Genomic DNA, 20,027 nt, shown 5'->3' on the forward strand with positions numbered 1-20,027 from the left:
TAGCAAGGCCAAGTCGCTTCGTCGTGTCCAATAGACCATACTATTATGGATTGTGCGACGTTTCCTATGATTCCCTACCCCTCATCATTCTGAAAGCTAGCGATAGAATGAACTTGATTATTATGACAAATACGCAATGAGTTTCCATGCGGACGGTCTTAAAGAGAAATGGATATCGGTTTAAGCATTGTGTTTAAGCATTAATCCCTTACCCCATTATTTGGTATAAGCCCTCAATAAGCTCATTATTTTTCGAAAGGTTAAAAAATAAAAAAAATATTATTTTATTCTTTTTTCTAATTCTAATATTTTTTTAATTTAATGGAGCAAAAGATAAAATAATTTGCAAAAATTAAATCCATTTGCAAAACAATATAATTGATTTCATTCTTGTAACTTAATTAATGATTGCATGTTTTTATGAATCATCAGTTATTACAATTATACTCGTAGCTATTATTTTTTAGTCAAAATGAAAGTGTGTTATATCGTACGAATATTACATCATTCGACATTATTGCTTGTCTGTTTCACGCCTATTGCTTCTTCGTAAGTCGGCATCAAAATATTCTCCACTTTGACTTTCCTTAGTATTTAGATATATTCGCTTTCCTTTTTTGAGTCCAATAATAATTTATCGGCTCCATCATTTTTTCACGAGCGTAATTTCGATCTCTTCGGAACACTTTTCGTGAACGGTCCCATTACTTCCGGGTTCGCATTCTATCGAGAACTAATATCTGAGACTTTCAGCAAGTACAATTTCCGACTGTACTTAGCTGAAAATTGATTCATCTCATTACGCTATCATAAAAAAATAACAATCTATCTAACGGCTTGGAAGAAAGGCATAAGCTTTCTTCAATGGCGTGAGCTCACGCGGAAATCAACTTTTGCGATACTTAGAATTTATCCTCCGTTCAATGCCAGATCGGTGCTCACACCAGCTCCCGTGTGTTTGGCTTATCGTCGCAACATGATTTTCCGTCACATTCAAATCGGCGTTCTTGCTAAGGTGAAAATAACATGTTTCCGCGCAGTTCCAAAAATTCGATCGCCTCAAACGTGACCGAGCAGTTCACCAGTGCCTTTTGTGCTTTTGCACGGGTTGTAATGCGAGCGACGTGCTCGGTAATTTTATTTTTGCTGCTGTTAGTGAGAAGGTCCGGGTGCAAATTCGTGGAAGGTCACCTTGTTACTTCTGAGGTAAAGGATTATTTCTTCTGTTTCACGAGCTTCATTCTGTTTTGTGTTATAAAGTATACAAATCATTGTGATTCTTTGCAGACCTGGGCTTTCGTCGCTCGATTTTGTTTTCTGTCCACCGAGGGAAAGTTCGAGTATGGTCTTGAGTATGAGAAGGTATGAATCATGGCTTGAAGGCTTTTAATTTTAAATAGCAACCGTTTTCATCAGGTGAGTTTTTGCGATGGACATGTATACTCAAAAGAAATATTCCAGCGGGATTTTCGAGGCATAGGGCGCTTAAATCAATACATATATATTTTTAGTAGACTTCAGTCGCGTAGTATTGACCGCAGTGGGAACCTATTTACTAAGGTGCTTTCTTTCTTCGCTCAGTTACCAGAAGTTCAAAATTTCCACGTTGAACATGTTTTCTGAGCAAATGGCTCTGTGCGTACCAGACAAGAATTTAATAAATATACTCGGATACTCTTTGAAACCTTGTGATATGTAACTGCGGTAGTCTTTATGATTTCGTATACGCAATTGCAGGAAAGAAGTAAAGCACAAGTTACTGCGGCATTGAAAATTTTAATAGAGGTCATATATGGGCAGATTTTTGTTTTCGGGCACTGTAGTCATCCTGTTTCTGAATGAAAACATTGCAATCGCCCATATTTTAAACACGGAAAATGCTGATGAGTGTATCTTGCGCATTTCCGTAATGGCTCAAACAACTCGTATTTGTTTTTTTACCTCATTTATCCGTTTCACATTTTCTTCGGGTAAACAAAGGGTCAGTGGGGTGTGGCAGTGCCGCTCTCCTTGGCCGATCTTTTCGAAATTATTATGCTCCACACGGGAAGCTTCAGTAGCTCAAGATACATTGTAATTACTCAACCGACTGTTTTGCCTAAATAAACCGGTATTTTTGCCTACAAATCCATTTATATTACTTTTACTTTGGTTACAAAGACTATCTGAATGGCACCAATATTCATAACGCAGTTTATCTATATAATTGTGCACTTAGAAATTTTCAGTGTTTATATAGCCCTTCACCCAGACATTGAATTTTTGACATTGAATTGAGGGCATTCTGGGCTATTTTTAACAAAGATAAAAAATATTTCGGATTTTTTGGTTGTGAATTTGTGAAATTGGGAACTTAAATCAGTTGCGGTATAGATAGCTATGTGTTTTCATGAAGAGAAATAATTTTGAACATGACCATCCATATGAGGTGGCCTTGATTAGAAAAAGTTAATATTTTTCTGTGCTTAAGGGGAGTATCAGTCAGCTGAATGTAAATTTATTAATTAATTTTCATAAAAATGACATAACAAATAATAAATGAGGGCTATCATCCCTCAGTACTTAGGTTTCTGGTCTAAAAGCAAATCAAGCAGTGTAGCAACTCATATTGGTTTCAGTTTCAGGAGGGTAAAGTTCATTATTGGGAAACTGAAAATTAATTAATTTAACTCTGAATTATACAATGTATTTAGCTTCATTGCAAAAATATATTTCCCTACTTGTGATATATATCGTTAACACCTTTCATTTGTAGAAAGTTGGTACATTTTCACTTTATTGTGGAAAGTTGATAAGCCATAGGTAAATGAAAATTAAAGTAAAGAAAACTAAATGATAATGTGAGACTTCCTAAAGTATTGCAGAGGAATTGGATAAGGTTCACCACTTTGAGTGGTCATGTTCAATTATTTACTGTTCTCATTGAAAATGAGGATTTAGGAAAAAGCCACTTCTTTTTGAAATTCCTTGAAGTCAACCACCAGTATTTGCAGAACTACAGCTTAGGATAAACCTCTCCCCACTGCCACTTCCATTGGTTGTATAACTTGCAGAATCTAATAGATGTATTGCACATGTTAATGTTTTGCAAAATTGAAATATGTTGTGCCATAATTTTCTTAATTACAGTGTACTCATATACTGTATCTTCGTGGAAACTACAGAGTTGTTATTTTCTTATAGATAATATCAGCTAATGTAGCTGTCATTAAATCTTTTAAATTAGTCCGAAATGCCATCCACCCTTATTTCACTATGCACTTATTTTGATATGATCAATTGATTAGAATTGTAATAGACAAATCATTTAAATTAGCTAAAGGTTTTATCAATACCCAATGTCTGATGAACAGAAAAAACATTGCCAAAATAAAAGAAATTCTTTCAAAAATACATCATGTTTACGAAGCCCATTTGCACCTAATATTCTTGTAGATATGAATTAGTAAATGCTTTGTATGACTTAAAATATTTCTTTTAGGGTTATGCTGTCCAAAACCTTCTCCTGTATTATGATTCAATTCAACAGTGGCCTTCTGTTTACAAAACTAATAAGGTGAGTTAATTCTAAAGCATTTTTTACAATGTGAATCAAACAAGGCTTACTATTTTTAAGTGTATTAATGGCATCATGCTTTAGTCCTGTTTAGAAAAGGAATCAGTATTAAGTATAGCTCAAAACCAGATCATCAATCTCACCACAGAGCTACCAAAGCACTCAGGCTGCATTGAACGTTTGACAGAAGGAAAATCAGTATGGGTATGCCACAATGTTCGATCATTCATGAGCTCAAGAGAAAGATGGTGGTTCATTGCTTTCAGCAACTGCAATTCTACCAAGGTAATATGTCAAGTGCTGATTTAGATTTTAGATGCTACATATAGCCTGCTTGCATGTTTGAAACATGGAATAAATACCTAAGAGTGTAGCTGACATTGTATTCTAGTAGAAACTTAAGCATAATGGCTTAAGGCGACAATTAAGTGAAAATAATGAAGTATTTCATATGTTCTGGAGTAATCATTCAGTGAAGTGCTTATATATAAGATAGTAATAGAAGCTAGAAGACTCAGTGTGCTAATCTTAGGGATGGCATTCTGCTCAAAATGGAATCAGGTGGTGGTGCTGCAGTATTTGTTGGAAATCAAAGTAGTGAGGAAATCACATATGTGTTATCAGTCATGATGAACTGACAAAATTTGTGGTTAATATGCTTGATACAGGGATACTTAATTAAAGAAGTCTTATTAGAGAAAATATCTCTTATTAGATAAAATATCTATTTTTAGAGAAAATCTCTTTTGTGAACATACAAAATGAACACTTTACTCAAAACAAAGTTGAATATGTTCTCTTTAATGTGGAATACTGACTTTTTCTAGAGCAATGTGAATCTTGGGCAAAACAAATGGCTTCATTTTCTTACAAGGTTGCCATATCTTCTCTCACTCAATCTGGAATTTTAAATTGTTTTTGAAATAATTTAGTCAGTCAATAAGTTAATAATATATTTTGCTGAATGAGGAAACAATGGGTAAGATTCAAATGGTGATGATGAATTTGAGTGACCCTTTTGCAGGATATGAACCTGTCTTGCCTTGTATTTTGCAGTGGCCATAACATAATTATAGAAAACAATCCATTCATACTAATAATTTTTTCATAGAACTGAATCTCCTTTTGAAATTGGAATAACTGTATCTTTTTTGTTATGAATTAAAAATAGTTTTAGGGAATAAGCTGTTTTTTTGTTATGTGATCACTAGTGAGTACCTACCAAAAGAATTTGTATAGTATGAGGAAGCAATGAGTGCTTAATCACTTGCAAAGCAATCACCCAATTTGAAACCCTAAACTATAGTATTTCTAAATATTATAACATGCATTCTATTAACTTCCTTCTTACTTCGTAGAACAGCAATTAACTTTGGTCTTAGTTTTGTTTAATCTCTAAGCTTGTAGTCTTCTAATTTCACATTAATCTTTCTAAAACGAACCTGTTTAGAACTGTTCATTTGAATGTTATGGTTATTGTGGTTTACAATGCTTGGTGTCTTTCCCTATAGCCTTAATTATTTAAATTTTTATGTTATAATTTATCTATTATAATGATTAAGACAAATATAGTTAGATATAAATGGGTTAAAGTAATCATAGTTAATTTGATCTTGTTCATTGAGAAAGGCTCTGTCATTCTCAATTTCAAACAGTGATTCCATGGGGCATGTTACAAAAAGTCACTATGCAACTATGTGCTCTGTTGCAATATTCACACTAATTTGTGGTTGGTGTAATTCCTTAGCAAACCAAACTGATTTTTTTGGAGATATGTGCTGGTGTGAATCCTAGTGAAGAAAAATTATTTTTACATGCCAAATTTGTACCCGTCATGTAATTTTTTTTTGTTGCAAAAGTGTATTTGCCTCCTATTTCATTCATTGAAGAATATTATTCTCCAATTTTTTAGGGTCTGAATGTGAGATACAAATTCCTAATGACAAATGGCCCTCCAGGTGATTTGTGGTCTGAGCATTTTTCAGCCGACGAATATTGTAAGTATGGGCATCACAATGTTTGCTGTTATACTGACAATAAGGAGGTAACCAACACTTTCTTAGATTTAACCAAAGCCTTTGACTCAATAGATCGTAGCATTATTGCTAAAAAAAATGCATTATTATGGAATGAGAGGGGTACCAAGGCAGCATCCTATCTCCAGTTCTTCCCATACTTCTATGACAATTTCTTCCTCGTATACATTGAAAAACACAGAAGATGGTAATGGACGACACCTCTATTCTTACCCTTCTTCCTAAAACTCCCAATCCTGACTCTCCATCCACTAATTGCTCCTGAGCAGTCCGAGACATGTACCGGGTTGCAGATAAGTCTCCTGTTCCTCCAGTCTATTCCTATTTTCTGCAATAAATTCATGAATTCTAGCCAATTTACACTTCCTAATGCCTTCTTGGAATCTACAAAACATCCTGATTGGATTCTATGTTCCTCACCATTAGTGACTTTATTACTTCCATTTCTGAATGCATATCAAACGGATTATTCTCTAATTAATCATTTGCCTTGCTCTCCACTCTCTTAGTGATTATACAGAGGATCACTTTAGCTGTGTGCAAAATCAAAATTATTGTTCTATAGTCATCATATATGATTTCCCTTTTTGGAATAGAAAGTAAGGACTTATCTGATGAAATATTCTGAATAAGTTACCTCCTCATAATTGCTGAAAATAAGTCCATAAAACTTTTCATCCTACATTTTTCCAAATCTTAAAATAGTTCTGCGGGAATGCTGTCTACCCCCAAAACCTAATTTGATTTCAATTCCCTTAATGCCCTTTCTATCTTACCATCAGGTATGCCTGGACCTTAGCTATCCTCATCAGCATAATATTTTTTCTTTATTTACATGTTTACTGGACTAATGTCTTTACCATATAGTTCTTCTATAAATTCCTTTCATATTTCTTGAATTTTCCCTGCTTCAAGTAAAATTTTTTCCTGACTTATCTCTTATTGTTTTCAATTATTTTTCCCTTTTTACTTCCTGCTAGTGGTTTCACCTTCCTGTGAGGTGCATCGATTGCACTCTTTCTCAGTAAACTTTCTATATCTTTGAACGGCATCTTCCACCAAACTTGTTTCATGTCTAAGTTTGTTAGTGTACACTTTACATTTCCTTCTACCCAATTCCATACTTAAAATCTCCCATTTCCTTCTTTCAATTATCTTTCTATTCAGCTCATTCATAATTCATGGTTTCCTTGTCGTTTTTCCCATGCACTATTCCTATAGTTTCTTTTTTGTCTTTTAACATCCATTTTTTAATATGCTTCCTTTCCTCTTTAGTACCCAGCTCCCTATTCTCACTCATGATTTCCTACATTCAGCTCTACATTCAGCTGATACTCCTTTCTTGTTGTTATGTTTAATGCTTCTACATTCCATTTCATAAACCTTCTTCCCTGTTTTATCCTTTGAAGTTGATACTGCTCTTCATAATTACTAAATGATGATCTGAATTAGCATCCACTCCTGGGAAACTGCAAATAAATCATGCTACTCCTAAATGCGTGCCTAACCATAATATAGTCTAAATGTTATATTTCTGAAACCTCAGATATTTTCCATGTGTACATATATTGTGGTGTTTAAACCAAGTGTTCATTATGATTAAGCCCTGTCTAATGTCAAACTCGATTGCTTGCTGCATTCATTCCTCGTTCATAAATTGTTGTGCCCTGAGTCACCACTATCTCTTCCTTTGCCTACCTTTGTGTTCCAAACTCCCATCACTATGAATCGTTTCCCTCTAGGAACACCTGTAATGATTTCCCCTAAGTGATTGTATACCCTATATGCTTCTTCCTCCCTATGATTGCTTGGTGGCAAATAGACCTGAACAGTGATCAAATTCATTGGTTCAATTTCTACTAATAACAATATGCTATCAGTTGCTTGCTCTATGTTAACTATGCTTCTTCCTACATTTTTGTTTAATAATATAGTTTCGTTATAATGTGACAAACATTGCTTTAGCAGCATTGAGAGATTAGCAAATATTGAAGTGATACAAAATTTCAGTTGTGCTTCATACACAACGAGGCCACTTTATTGGGAAAATATTATTCAATAAATTTCAAAATTGAGGAAAAATAGGGGAAAAGGGACAAATTTTTATGAAAAGTCTTGAGTTTTTATGGGAAATGGCAAAATAGTATGGGAATTTGGATTTTCCAGTGAGAATGAGGTTCCCTTTAGTTGTGATTTCAGTCCCTGCTGGCCATTGGTCGTTGTATGGGTGCACCCTGATGTTAACCCAAATGATACTAAGGATCAATGGGGGAGATACCAGCAGCATGCTCAGCAGTTAAGAATGAACGCGTTTGTAGTCAGGACTGTAAAGTAATCTGATTTACCCAATCTTCATCTGCTTTGTTAGGACTGAAGAGTATACAACTTGATTATGCCATTTTTCAGTGGTCATGTATTAATCTATCAGTCCAATCAGATTAAAACGATTTTTCTAAGTAATTAATTGGAATGTGATGTCAACTACATGATGGATTATTTAAAAATTTTTGTTTTCTTTATTATTTGTGACTATCATTTCGCATTCAAACTCCAACTGTATTTGCATTTGTGTCTATCTAGAATGCTGGCAAGCAATGTGATGTCCTCCATATATGTTTCAAAGATTTCATTTAGAAACCAACAAACATCACTCAATCAAGTTCAAGAAATCTTTTGTTCTACCTTTCCTTAATATTGATATAAAATAGAATTCTGTAGTTAATTCGAAAAGATATATTTAACCAAAGAAAGAAATAATTTATCTATTATGTAATATTAGTTGGAATTTTATGCAATAATACTTGCTAGTAATTATTGTTTGATAAATAAGTGTGATAAGTTGCATTTTAGTAGAATTAATTGCCTCTTCTAAAAACAAAATATATGAATAATTAAACTTTTGTTTCCATTTCCAATGATTTAATTCTGAGTTTTGTTCTGCGAGTTAGTTATAAAGTGATCATTAATCTGTTTCCAATTAGGTTTTTTCATTTCATGTAATGAAAAGCAATTAGATTGTTTTGCTTGCTTGCATGTTATCAAAAGTTTTAATGATGACTTAAAAATTTGAATGCTGTATTGGAAAAGTAAATTAATCATTAATTATGATTGCTTGATTGAAATGAAATAAATATAATCTATTAATATATTTTTCCTTTTTCAGACATTCTACCAATACTTTTGGCATTTTGCATAAGTTACATGTTAATGATCCTTTGTGTGGTGATATTTGCAGGTATAGTATTCATTTATAATTCAATATTTTCATAGGACAATTCATAAAACAGATCATTCTTTAAATTATATACTCTTTACAGTTGAATTAAGATCTCGCCAACTCCTTCACACAACTTACAAAATATATACTTTTTCGGTGGTGTTGCAAGGCTGGGGAGTGTCAATGCAAAGTGTTTCAGTTGTACAGTTTGCCCATGATGGAATTGGTTTTCCTGCGATAAGAATATTTGGTATGTATGGCATAATTAGTAGTTTTAATATCTGTAAGAAAATCATTCAATGATATCTTTAGCAAAATAATCAGTTACCTTTAATTAGTTGTCATAATAAAACATTAATAACAGCATAAAACATGAGATGAGTTTAAAACTTTTCCAGATATTATGATTAATTTGGAATTTCAACATGTGAGGAGGATGATATTGATACTTCATTGGTTCCTTATTATTTATAGCATAAGAAGAGTCAATCAGCAAGCTAAATATCATTTCATGTGATTTTATCATTTTTGTTGCTTAAGTTTCCTTTAAAATCAAGTTGTAGTTAAATGGTGAATGGAAAGATCAATGCTATTATATCGTAATTATTTTTGGCTTATCAGCATTTGCTTGATACACTCAAGTGTTTCATTTGGCATGCACGACGCCTGTGAAAAAACCTTGAGATTTATTTGTGAAATATGAAATGAGTAAAATTTCAGGTACTACAACTTTATTAGTAAAAGCAAAAATGATGTCTGTGAATACGGCTTTGATATAAGATAACTCAGAAGTTGTCATAAAGAGATGTGGTAGTAACCCTAATTTTGGCCTGAAAAACCTGGACATTATACCTGTAGATAAGTTTGTGGATCAACTGTTGCAGAGTTACTTTTAGAGGCAACGTTTTTATATGCAGTGACCTTTGCACACCCCAATTTTGAGGCAACCCCTATTATTTTGTCTCAATTTGCTCAAATTATCAGTTTCATTAATTTTCAGTGATTCTCATGTTTGGTCTGATGTCTATTGAAATTGGGAAACTAAATACCAGGATTTTAATTTTCAATTGAATAGCTACAGAAGTTTTGATTCATAAAAATTCATGATATACTAATCATACATTAATTGCATAATTGCATAATTAATTGCATAATTAATTGCATATGATCGGTTTATTCAGGCATCTAAAAATTGTCATCTTTAAAAAGTAATGAACTCGTGATAGCTCAAGCTTTGCTGTTTTGGGACCTTTTTGGTTATGCTTGGGGTTGTGTACACTGTAATTGGGTTAAGCATGTTTTTAATTAACTCATTTTCTAATGTTGTATGTTGAGGCCATGCTTGCTCATTTAAAAGATTGTAGTTCCAAATCTCTTTATATTTCCTAACAGGACGAATGCTTGAATCCGGTAGTGAGATTAGTTTTCTTCTAGTCTTACTTCTACTAGCCAAGGGATACACAGTCACAAGGGGACGTCTCAAGGCTGCAGGGGCTGCAAAGTTGGCTGTCTTTATGACTTTCTGCAGCATTACTCATGCATGTTTATTCTTCTATCAAAGCATGGTGAGACAATTATTTTAAGAATTAATTAATTATCTATTGCTTATCATGTGACATTCAGAATTTCAACTAATCTCCCATCCATTTTATTTCAATAATTTCTAATCACAGGATTAGTCTCAACAGCAGTGCTGGTTTAACTGATTAATTAGAGCACACATAATCAATCGGAGAAATATTTAGTTAAATTTGCAAAATTAATCAACTGCATAGTTTAAGTTAGACAAAATTTCTATTTGCATTTAGGTTTTTGGATAATAGATTCCTTATTTTATTAATTTTTAATTCAATAACTGATTACTATGCATAATGCATCTCCAGGCATTTTAGATATAGTCAACTGGAATTGCTTCTAGAAAATCCAATGAAATTCTGTCCTCTCAAGCAAAATAATTTTTCACTACCAGACATTAATTTGGATTAATGAAATTAAAAGGAACAGAAAATTTGTTATGTAGTGCATTTTCACCTTTAAAAACGGAAATTAGCATTTTGCCAAATGAGAAACAAAATGAATACATTCTCTGGTTTAAAATACAAATCAAAGTTTTGTGGATAATTCATTGTAAATGATTTTGTGGATAGCTCAATGTAGATGATTCAGGAACGTATCCAGAATGAGACTTCATTCTTAAGATTTTTTTTTGCATTTAGAAGAGCAATTGGAACTCCATATACTTATGTAATATAGATGTTAGCATAGCTGGTGGTGGTTGAGTCCATTCTGAACAGCCATTTTGGGGGGTACTCATGGTCTACTGCAGTGGTTAGTGAACTGGGACAGAGATTTTCATGTTCACCCCAAGTGGGATACCATGAGTCAAAAGGGGAGGTATATATCTAAAGTCCATGGGTCACTCTCCAATTAATTAGTTACTAAAGTTTAAGTTATTTAGTGTGGAATCTGGCCCGAATTTTTTCCAGGGCAAAAAGGGTATGGAGCACTGGAGGCCATTTTTGTGGAAAAATGAGTATACTTATTTGAACTTGACGTGTGGTTAACATTCCAAATGGTGATGAAACTAACATAATGTTGTTATGAACTGTTGAAGAATCTTAAAGATAGCAGTGACACTTATCAAACAGTTCCAGTGGCATATATCTATCGGACATACATGTATCTGTATTACAGTATTGGGTGGAGTGGAAGGGAGGACAATCTACATGGTAGAAATTTCTTCCATTTAGATAAAAATTGATAATTAATTTCACCCTCGAGTCTCGGAGGAGACTTTTCGGTTGATGTGACTGCAAGCATAATGAAGTCTTTGCCTCTCTATATGCTACTTTCTAATCCCACTTAAGTAAGTTTTCAATACCAGTTTTATTCGCATAGCACATAATTAGGGATAGCCATTAACCAATTTGTTGGTTGGTACATAGTAATCATCCTATGGGCCTACGCATGTTATCAAGTTATGTTCAATGGTATGGTCTGTTTTTGTATTAATTGCACTAAAGCAGTAAAGATTGTTCAACAGTTAGTGACTATTTATTACCTGAGCTCAATTAGTACAAACTATGACTATAAAACGTGAATTTGTATTTTGTAATAAAATAATGTCTCTTATGCATGCTTATCATTTATAATAATTTTTGAATTTTTTAAAATTAATAGTTCTTTGATCCTGCTGAAGTTCTTTACCTATATGAGTCTCCTCCTGGTTATGGACTGATATTCTTACGATTAATGGCCTGGTGGATGTTTGTATATTCTATTGTATTCACCCTGAAGCATTATCCAGAAAAGTCTCCTTTTTATTATCCCTTCAATCTCTTGGGAACAATATGGTGAGTTCTTGTCTTCTGCTGTTAATGTCTTGCTTCATGCTAACATTATTCATCGCCATTAATTCAAAATTGTTTCCATTTTGAAAGGTTTGTTGCTGGACCAATCTTCATCATTATAGCTAACAACTGCATTGACAAATGGGTTAGAGAGACTGTTGTATGTGCAGTGGAGCATGGAATAATATTTGGTGGGCATGTAATGTTTCTTGTGAGTATATATCTTCTTTCATTTTTCTTTTGTTTTCATTCAGCTAATGGAGAAGGAGAGACAGCATATTTACATTACAAACTAATTTTAAAAGGGATTCAGAAACATTCTCTCATTGATATATGAAAATGAAATAGATTCTTAGTGATATAATTGCTCTAAATACATTGAATATGTAGGTATGCAATTTAATTTGTGAAACTATTGTATGTTTACGAGTAAAATGAAGAAGGTTTTGATAAACTCTAATAAGAAAAATGTTTTTTTGACTGTTTTGTAAATTGTATTGATATAATGGTATATTTAACTGAATTTAAAAAAATTCAATGTGCAGTAGTTCTACCTGTGAGTCACTTAATTCCTTTGTTTTCATCACACTGACATATTCCATCACTCTTTTCGCATAAATAATCCTAGGTTTTCCTCTGCACCTTTCTGTCCCTTGATCCATTCCAATAGGGCTTCATTAAAATATCATGTCTCAGAATGTGTCCCTTTAGTTACCCTGGTCTTTGTTTTAGGTGCTTCCACATGCTTTACTCTTTAAAGTATCCACTTCTTCATTTGTCACTCTGATCCATTTTATTTTCATAATTTTACCTGTCTGCATTACTTTTCAATTGTTTCTAATCTTTTTCTCTGATGCTGCTATCATTCACGACTCTCACACTCAGCAAAGTCAGATCCAAATAAAATAGGTTTTTATGAATCTTTTTTATGATATATTGGCTAGTACCACAGTGAAACCTTAAATTTAAGTTTCAGAAGGGACCATAGAAAAAATTCCTAAAATTTCTTCGTGGGTTGACTCCTTATCATGAACACAAGAACTTTCTTTCAAGATAAAGCTTACAAGATAATGATTTTTCCTGTTTATTTGCCAGTAGTGGTAAAGTGCCCCCTACATTCAAAATTGGAGCCAATTGCACCCTTTGGAGGGCACTATAGATATAATACATGGCCCATTGATACATCTGTCTGCATGTTTAGATTTAGTTTGTGGTTTCCTAAGGTAATTATTGAGGTTCTGGAGATGCCTATTGGTGATATTCTTGGTACTAATGATAATATTCAGGATCAGTTTTTAGTAGCTCAACAAATGTGAAATCAGATCCTTCTGACGACTTATCTGGAATCATGGCATATAGGCATCCATGGCATATAGCTGTTCTCTACCATCTCCTGTGAATAGTAATAGTGAATGTGATGCATCTGCGATTGTTCCTGACAAGATGGTCACTCAATTGCAATCAAGAGTAGTTAAACCGAAGGAAAAATAACTTAGGCTCTTCAAAATTTAAAGGAATTGATTTGCTCTATTTGTGCGGGGGGTGGGGAGTAAGATTCTCTCACAAGTTGTAATTTCTCAAGATCTAAATTGTGTAATTGTTCTAAGATGTGAGCACTGGTTTGTGAACAAATAAATTCTACTCCTTCATTTAGAGAGCTTCAACTTCCTCTCCAAATATAAATATTGTGGTACATACAAATCTAATGATACATAAAGGTTATGATTATGAAATACTATAGAAAAAAAATTCAAGAGTGGTGGAGTACTATGTATCCTAAACCTTTAATTCACTTCTCTGTTTAGACAACAAAAAGATCATTGACAAATATATTGAATGCTGTTCTGCCGTCCTTAGAATTCTAAGCTTGAATATTGCATTATTCTGTGTATCACTTTCCTAGTGGTTTATTAAACTTATTTTTGTTTAATTTTTAGTCCTAAGTTGCAGCATGCTATTGCAAAAAGGATAGATGTAATACTGATATGTAGTAATTTTAACTTACAGCTAGTAAACCAGCTCAATTCCTCATTCGAAAATACTGAATTGGTGAATATACTGGCATGTAAATGGCTTCATGTTGTTAGTATGAATCCAACTCAGACTACAGGCCAGTCAGCACAATGCAATTAGACTAATAATCATAACCATATTGGTAAAGAAATTTCATGGGGAGTACTTCACAATGATTTTTTTTTGATTTAATGGTTTTAGATATTCAAATTAAGCTTCATCATAAGGTTTATGTTCCCAACAGTAGGCCATTATACACGTCAGAATGGCTATTCAACCAGATCTACAAAAATGAGTTTTATTTGGTTTTTTCTCAGAAGCCATGGAAAGACATTAACCTAGCTGGCAACACGGATGATAAATTAAATGACTTTCTGAATACTTTTTTATTACATTCCATGTAGCTTTTCTTTAAAAAAAAAACAGGTAAAACAGAAACTCTCCAAAAATAGAAAAATTTGTGTCCAGTTGATTTATATTATATTATTATATTTATATCTGAAAGTTGGATTCTGTGTAATATGAATTAACAGTTTTAATTCCATAATGCCAGCTTTAAGAAAGAATATAACAGGACGCTGAAATGATTCTAGCTGAGGGTGGCTGAAGTTAAAAGATTTTCATCTGTGAACTATATTGCAGCACCAAAAAATACAGTTTAGCTTGGGAAAGTATAAAAAAATACAAAACTCCTTGATAAATCTGGCCCTGTTAAGTCCTCTTTGGTCATAGTAGGGCCCCAAAAAATTGTGGGGAAATTCAGCACTCAATTCTCTTTACCTACTAGTTGCCGGACATCCTACAGCAGTTCAAAATTTGCAGTATCACATCCCTGTGGAGTTCCTCTTCAAGGAAACTTGAAGTTTTGAACAAGTGTTGTCATGTGCTATAAATTAATCACCATGTTTCCCTACAACAACAACTTCAAATGTCCAGGTTGACTTGCTAAAGTCACTCAATAGCTGGTTCATGAACACATATTGAGGATTTCTCAAATTACTAGTTGGGGTTCTTTCCCGATTAGCCATTCAGTGTAAATGTTAACATTTTTTCAGGTTTCTTACTGCTTTCATGAGGCAATGAAATGCTTGAACTATTGTATTTGAACTCGGGAGTATTTGGTTTGGAGTATTGAACTTTTATGGTCATAGAAGAATACTCTGAAACTTTTGGTTCAGGGATGTTATTCATCATGTACACTAAGTATGGATATATTTACATGCTTATTGTATAAAATGGGATAGTTAGAACTATCCCATTCTCATTTCCTCTAGGCATATGTTATTCTAATGTTATATCATGGAATCTAGATGAATGAATGAGTTATTTCTGTTTTTTTGCTTCCAACAGATTCTTACTAGACCTTCACGGGCAAACAAGAACTTTCCTTACCATGTTAGGACGACACAGGTTGGTGTCATGGAAGAATTAGAAATTACTTATGGTGGTGCAGCTGACAACTCATTGGACCACTTTTCTCATCATCCATATGCACCATCAACAATACCTCTTGCTCTCTCTGCTCCTTGTCCCCAATTACCTTTGGCGGACTGGATGACTAATGTCCCTGTGGAACTATTTTCAGTCAGTAGAGCTGTTGCAATGAATCCAGTAAGTTATAGAAAACTCGTTTTTAGGCTTGTCTCCATCACAATAAAAAATTATTTTGAAAGAAACTTGTCTGATTAGAAAATATATGTAGTCATGAACCTTCTCCATTAACATGGGAAGTAATTTTCATTTTTAAGGATATTTATTTTTCATTAGGTAGTAATGGCTGCTTTAGATAATGTGACTCTAATGGCATCCCAGCAGGGATTCAAAACTAAATATCGCCAGTAGAAATAATATCTTTTAAATGGTACTGAGTTGCTTTTCAATTTTTGTTAAAATCCGCATGGTTGTCTCTGATCTCTGTGCCTTTTTAATCCTGGAAGTTTTTACAGCATATTAATTTACTCATTTCAATTTTCAGAATGTTGCCAATGGATTTTTATCTCAACCCCCTGCTGAAGATGTAAATGAAAGGGAGCAAACCAGTGAAAACCACACAATCATAAGGAATTCACTGAACAATCTCCAGGCATCATAAATTGTTGCATTGTAATCATAAATTAAAACAGAAATTATTCAATATAAATTGTTGGGTTCAATATCCTACCACTGGAATGATGATCATTCAAAACGATTTGGTATGGTTATTGGACAGTTACATTTAGATTCATATTTTTAATACTTGCCATTTTTGTCTGTTAAAGTGTGTAAAATAAAAATAGAAAAAAATTACTTTCCCTGAATCTTAAAATCACTCAATTTTTCCATTTTTTCAAGGTTTATTTGTAAAATTGAACCTTTATTGCCATAAAATACCATAAAGTACCATTTATTAGGTCAGTTAATATTAATCTTTCATATTGAAATTATAATTGCAATGGTAGGTGAAAATTATGTACTGTGATTCATATATCTTGGGTTTCATTTATTCATTCATTGGTTCATAAGTATTATACAGTCCTTAAAATTACATGAATTTGGTGAAGTGAGTACCTACATAAGACTTTTTGTGGATATGATATTTAGGTGCATGTGATAGCAGCTCCATCCAAGATCCTGTAAGATATCCCTGGACTAGAATACCTGTATTCATTTGAATAAATACAATATTCTTTGGGTCCAGTGTCATAAATACGTTAGCCAGAGTTGGTATGCTCTGATTAATTGTCATAAAATCACAGTTATTTGAATGATCATTTATGTATATTCTAATCATTGAATTGCATATTCACTACTAACTAATCACTCAATGGCATTAGGAGTTATGGTTGAATCATGCATATGTATGAGGATTGTTAAAACCCTGTTGGATGGACTTACCTCTTAATTTTGATAATAATAGAGTTTGATGCAAGATCTAACAAATTATCAGCTTTTGCAACCCTGTAAAGCATTGGTGTGGCTAAATTAAACTGCTCAGTGTATGATAAAGCTGTACTTTGGATACATTAGTATGCACTTTTGGGTCAAGACTATCACACCTTATTTTGGCAAAGGTAGGTAGGCATAGGTTTCTTATTTCTGGAGCATTTAGTGATGAAAAATTGACATCTCTTTTTTGAAATATGGAAGTTGTTCAATGTTAATTTCTTAGTTTTTAATGTATTGAACACTCATTATTTCTCACCATATCCACAGTGTTGGTTTTGATGAAGATGCATGGGTGATTGGTTACAGTATGTCTTTTTCCTTTATATTGTTTGGAGAAGCTCAGATAGGTGTTGGTTTTCGTATCTCAGATACTGAGTGAACTCCAGTGAAGTAGTTAGCACTGAAGTCATAGGTATGATTACAATTAGGACTGAGAGAAGGTGGCTGAAGAAGAGAAGAATGTTTTGGAAGGATTATTTTTATGTAGTGTTGCTGGAGATATTTTTTGTGATTCACGTAACATCCCCATTTATACTCTCAATAATTTGGTGTTTGCATTGGATTTTCTCTGCATATTATTTTTTAAACTTATATTGATGCCTTACCAAGTCATACCAAGGCTTATTAAAAGTAATTAATAACTAGGATATAAATTAGTTAAGTACATGTAAAAATGAAAACTTTTATCCTTTCTTTTATGGCAAGACAGCATGGTGGGCAAATGTACATTCATAATTACTATATCTAAGCGATAATATTTGATATTGTCTTCACAAAAAAATGAAAAAAAAGAACCTAAATTCAATAATAAGAATAGTCAACTTTTTCATATAAATACTGTATCAACAAATTAAAACTTTAAGAAACAGGTCCCAGGTGTAAAAATCTATGGAGGGAGCAATTCACTTTATCGATCATAGTAAAAAAGAATGTCGACCTAGTATTATTTTACAATACGAATTGTTTAATAAAAAGTAGAAAGCTGCCCCCAGCTTTGAAATAGATTGTAGACGTGTCACAATAGCAACCAAACAAAAAAAGTTTGATTAGTAACAAGGAAATCAAAATGATTCTCAAAGAATGTCAATATTTGTGTCTAAATTTAAGCATTACCAAGCGGAATCTGGTTTAGCATATTTCCATGTTTATTAGAAAAGAAAAATAATTTTTATTGTAAAGACTAGAAAGCATTCCAAAGGAGTTCAAGAGGTTCTCTACAATTGCGTCTTAACAGTGGCAGATGTGCTTCATTTCAGACTCGACTACTTTTCTCTGAGACACCTGTAACATAATCCTTTATCAGCTGCGACGTCTCGCTTATTTCTACCCTTCCATTCCACAAGAAATAAAGAGAATACGATCTCTGAGTTGCCAGCTTGCGGATTAGCAGACTTATTAAAACGCCGGGCGCACTGCTAAGTTCATTAGTGTTTCATGATTGATCTTCGATGAGACAAATTGAAATTTTTCCTGCAAATACACGAAGGAAAGTTTGTAAGCCGTTCTATATTTTCCATCAGTGTTCCGGAATCGGTCCATTGACCAATGAGGAATATGCAGGAACAACGGTGGGAACAGAATTTGAGAACAATTGAAGGTTGTTATTTTGATTACTGTTCGACACCAATTTCAAAAGAAGCCATCTGTTGAAATAGTTAAGTCGCGAGTGCCTAATCCTCCATTTTGACCTTAATCGGTGAGTATTATGCTTAAGTTAGTGAAAGCGCACCCAATTTCAGAGACTTCATCATATACGATATGACTTCTAATAGATATTATTCTAAAATGATCTTCGGTCGCTAAGGGCCAGGAGACGTGATTTGACGACGATGATTGATTCCAAAGTTCACCTCGACCGGTGCAGTTTATTGATGCCTAAAAAGTACGTTGGGAGCATATCAATTAATCAAAGCATATGCTAGCCATCTTTATGGACTTCTATCTGCGCGTAACAATGGTAAGGTGCCTATTTGTTTTATTCATTTAGTAACTCAAAGATAACAGCACAATTATTTTATCTATGTTCGATTAATAAGATGGACTGTTTTTGATGTGTTACCGTTTAGTTTTGAATGTATATCAGTTCATATTCCTTTCCCAAAAATGTTTTATTTTAAGATGAACTTATGAGTTGTGGGCCCCTTGAATAAATTAACACACCTATAATGCATACCTACCAACCAAATAGTAATATGTCGATCATTACTATAGGCATTTTTGCATAACCTGAGGCTATCTGTTTCCTATCTTGCCATTTTCCTGTAAATACAATTGTGCCAAGACATTCATATCTCGAAAGCAGATTGTTGTCAAATGACCTCGGATGCCTTCGTCAATAGCAAATTCTCAAAATGAATTTTGTGTTATCTTACATTGCGTTGCTCATTATGTGAATTTAAACCTCTTGAATGATTTATATAAAGTTTTAAATAAGATTAGCTTCAAAGAAGTCATTACTGGGTAGAATGTTTCGTGTAAGGATGATGTCGGAACAAATTTGAGCACACCGAAGTATCGCCACTAATCAGTAAAGTTTTTCTAGGAAATCTCAGTTTTATTACTTCGTTCCTTTTTTAGCACTAAAAGGAGACCTTTCGTTTACTGACTTGAAATTACATTTATAACTTGTGAAAGATTTTATCAGGTAATTATATATTATCTTTTGCTGTTATAATTGAGTTTATTATCACCACCGGAAGTGGTTTTTGTCATGCGCAGCTTTTTTATGAACCAATTTATTGACTTATCTGAGAATATTCCTATAGATAATTGAATTTCTCCGAACTTTTCCATGCTGAAATTCTACTTACATAATATGATTAGGAATCACAATTGAGTTCAGCATGTGACGCAAAAGAAATTCTTACGAGCAGTTTCGCTTTTTCAATTCTAATTGGCGTCTATTTATTAGCATTTGTAAGGTCCACTTA

At 33.3% G+C, this 20,027-nt stretch overlaps 1 protein-coding gene across 2 annotated transcripts; it reads left to right on the forward strand.

Annotated features, from left to right (window-relative positions):
• The first annotated feature begins 1,103 nt into the window (after positions 1–1,103).
• LOC139687810 (transmembrane protein 145-like) lies at positions 1,104–16,407 on the forward strand. Of its 2 annotated transcripts, none has more exons than XM_071585122.1 (12): positions 1,104–1,206; positions 1,288–1,362; positions 3,482–3,556; positions 3,641–3,841; positions 5,469–5,553; positions 8,756–8,827; positions 8,910–9,059; positions 10,202–10,374; positions 11,990–12,162; positions 12,250–12,370; positions 15,523–15,783; positions 16,148–16,407. In XM_071585122.1, exons 1-12 carry the CDS (start codon positions 1,114–1,116, stop codon positions 16,262–16,264), a joined length of 1,596 nt encoding a protein of 531 aa, XP_071441223.1. In that variant the 5' UTR covers positions 1,104–1,113; the 3' UTR covers positions 16,265–16,407. The 2 variants fall into 2 exon arrangements, with proteins under 2 accessions (XP_071441223.1, XP_071441224.1); XM_071585123.1 differs by having other exon boundaries at positions 8,979–9,059.
• The last annotated feature ends 3,620 nt before the right edge of the window (positions 16,408–20,027 follow it).

Source organism: Hetaerina americana, unplaced genomic scaffold (genome assembly GCF_022747635.1).
Source record: "Hetaerina americana unplaced genomic scaffold, ioHetAmer1.1.p SCAF_2, whole genome shotgun sequence".
In the NCBI taxonomy this organism is placed as follows: Eukaryota; Metazoa; Arthropoda; class Insecta; order Odonata; family Calopterygidae; genus Hetaerina; species Hetaerina americana.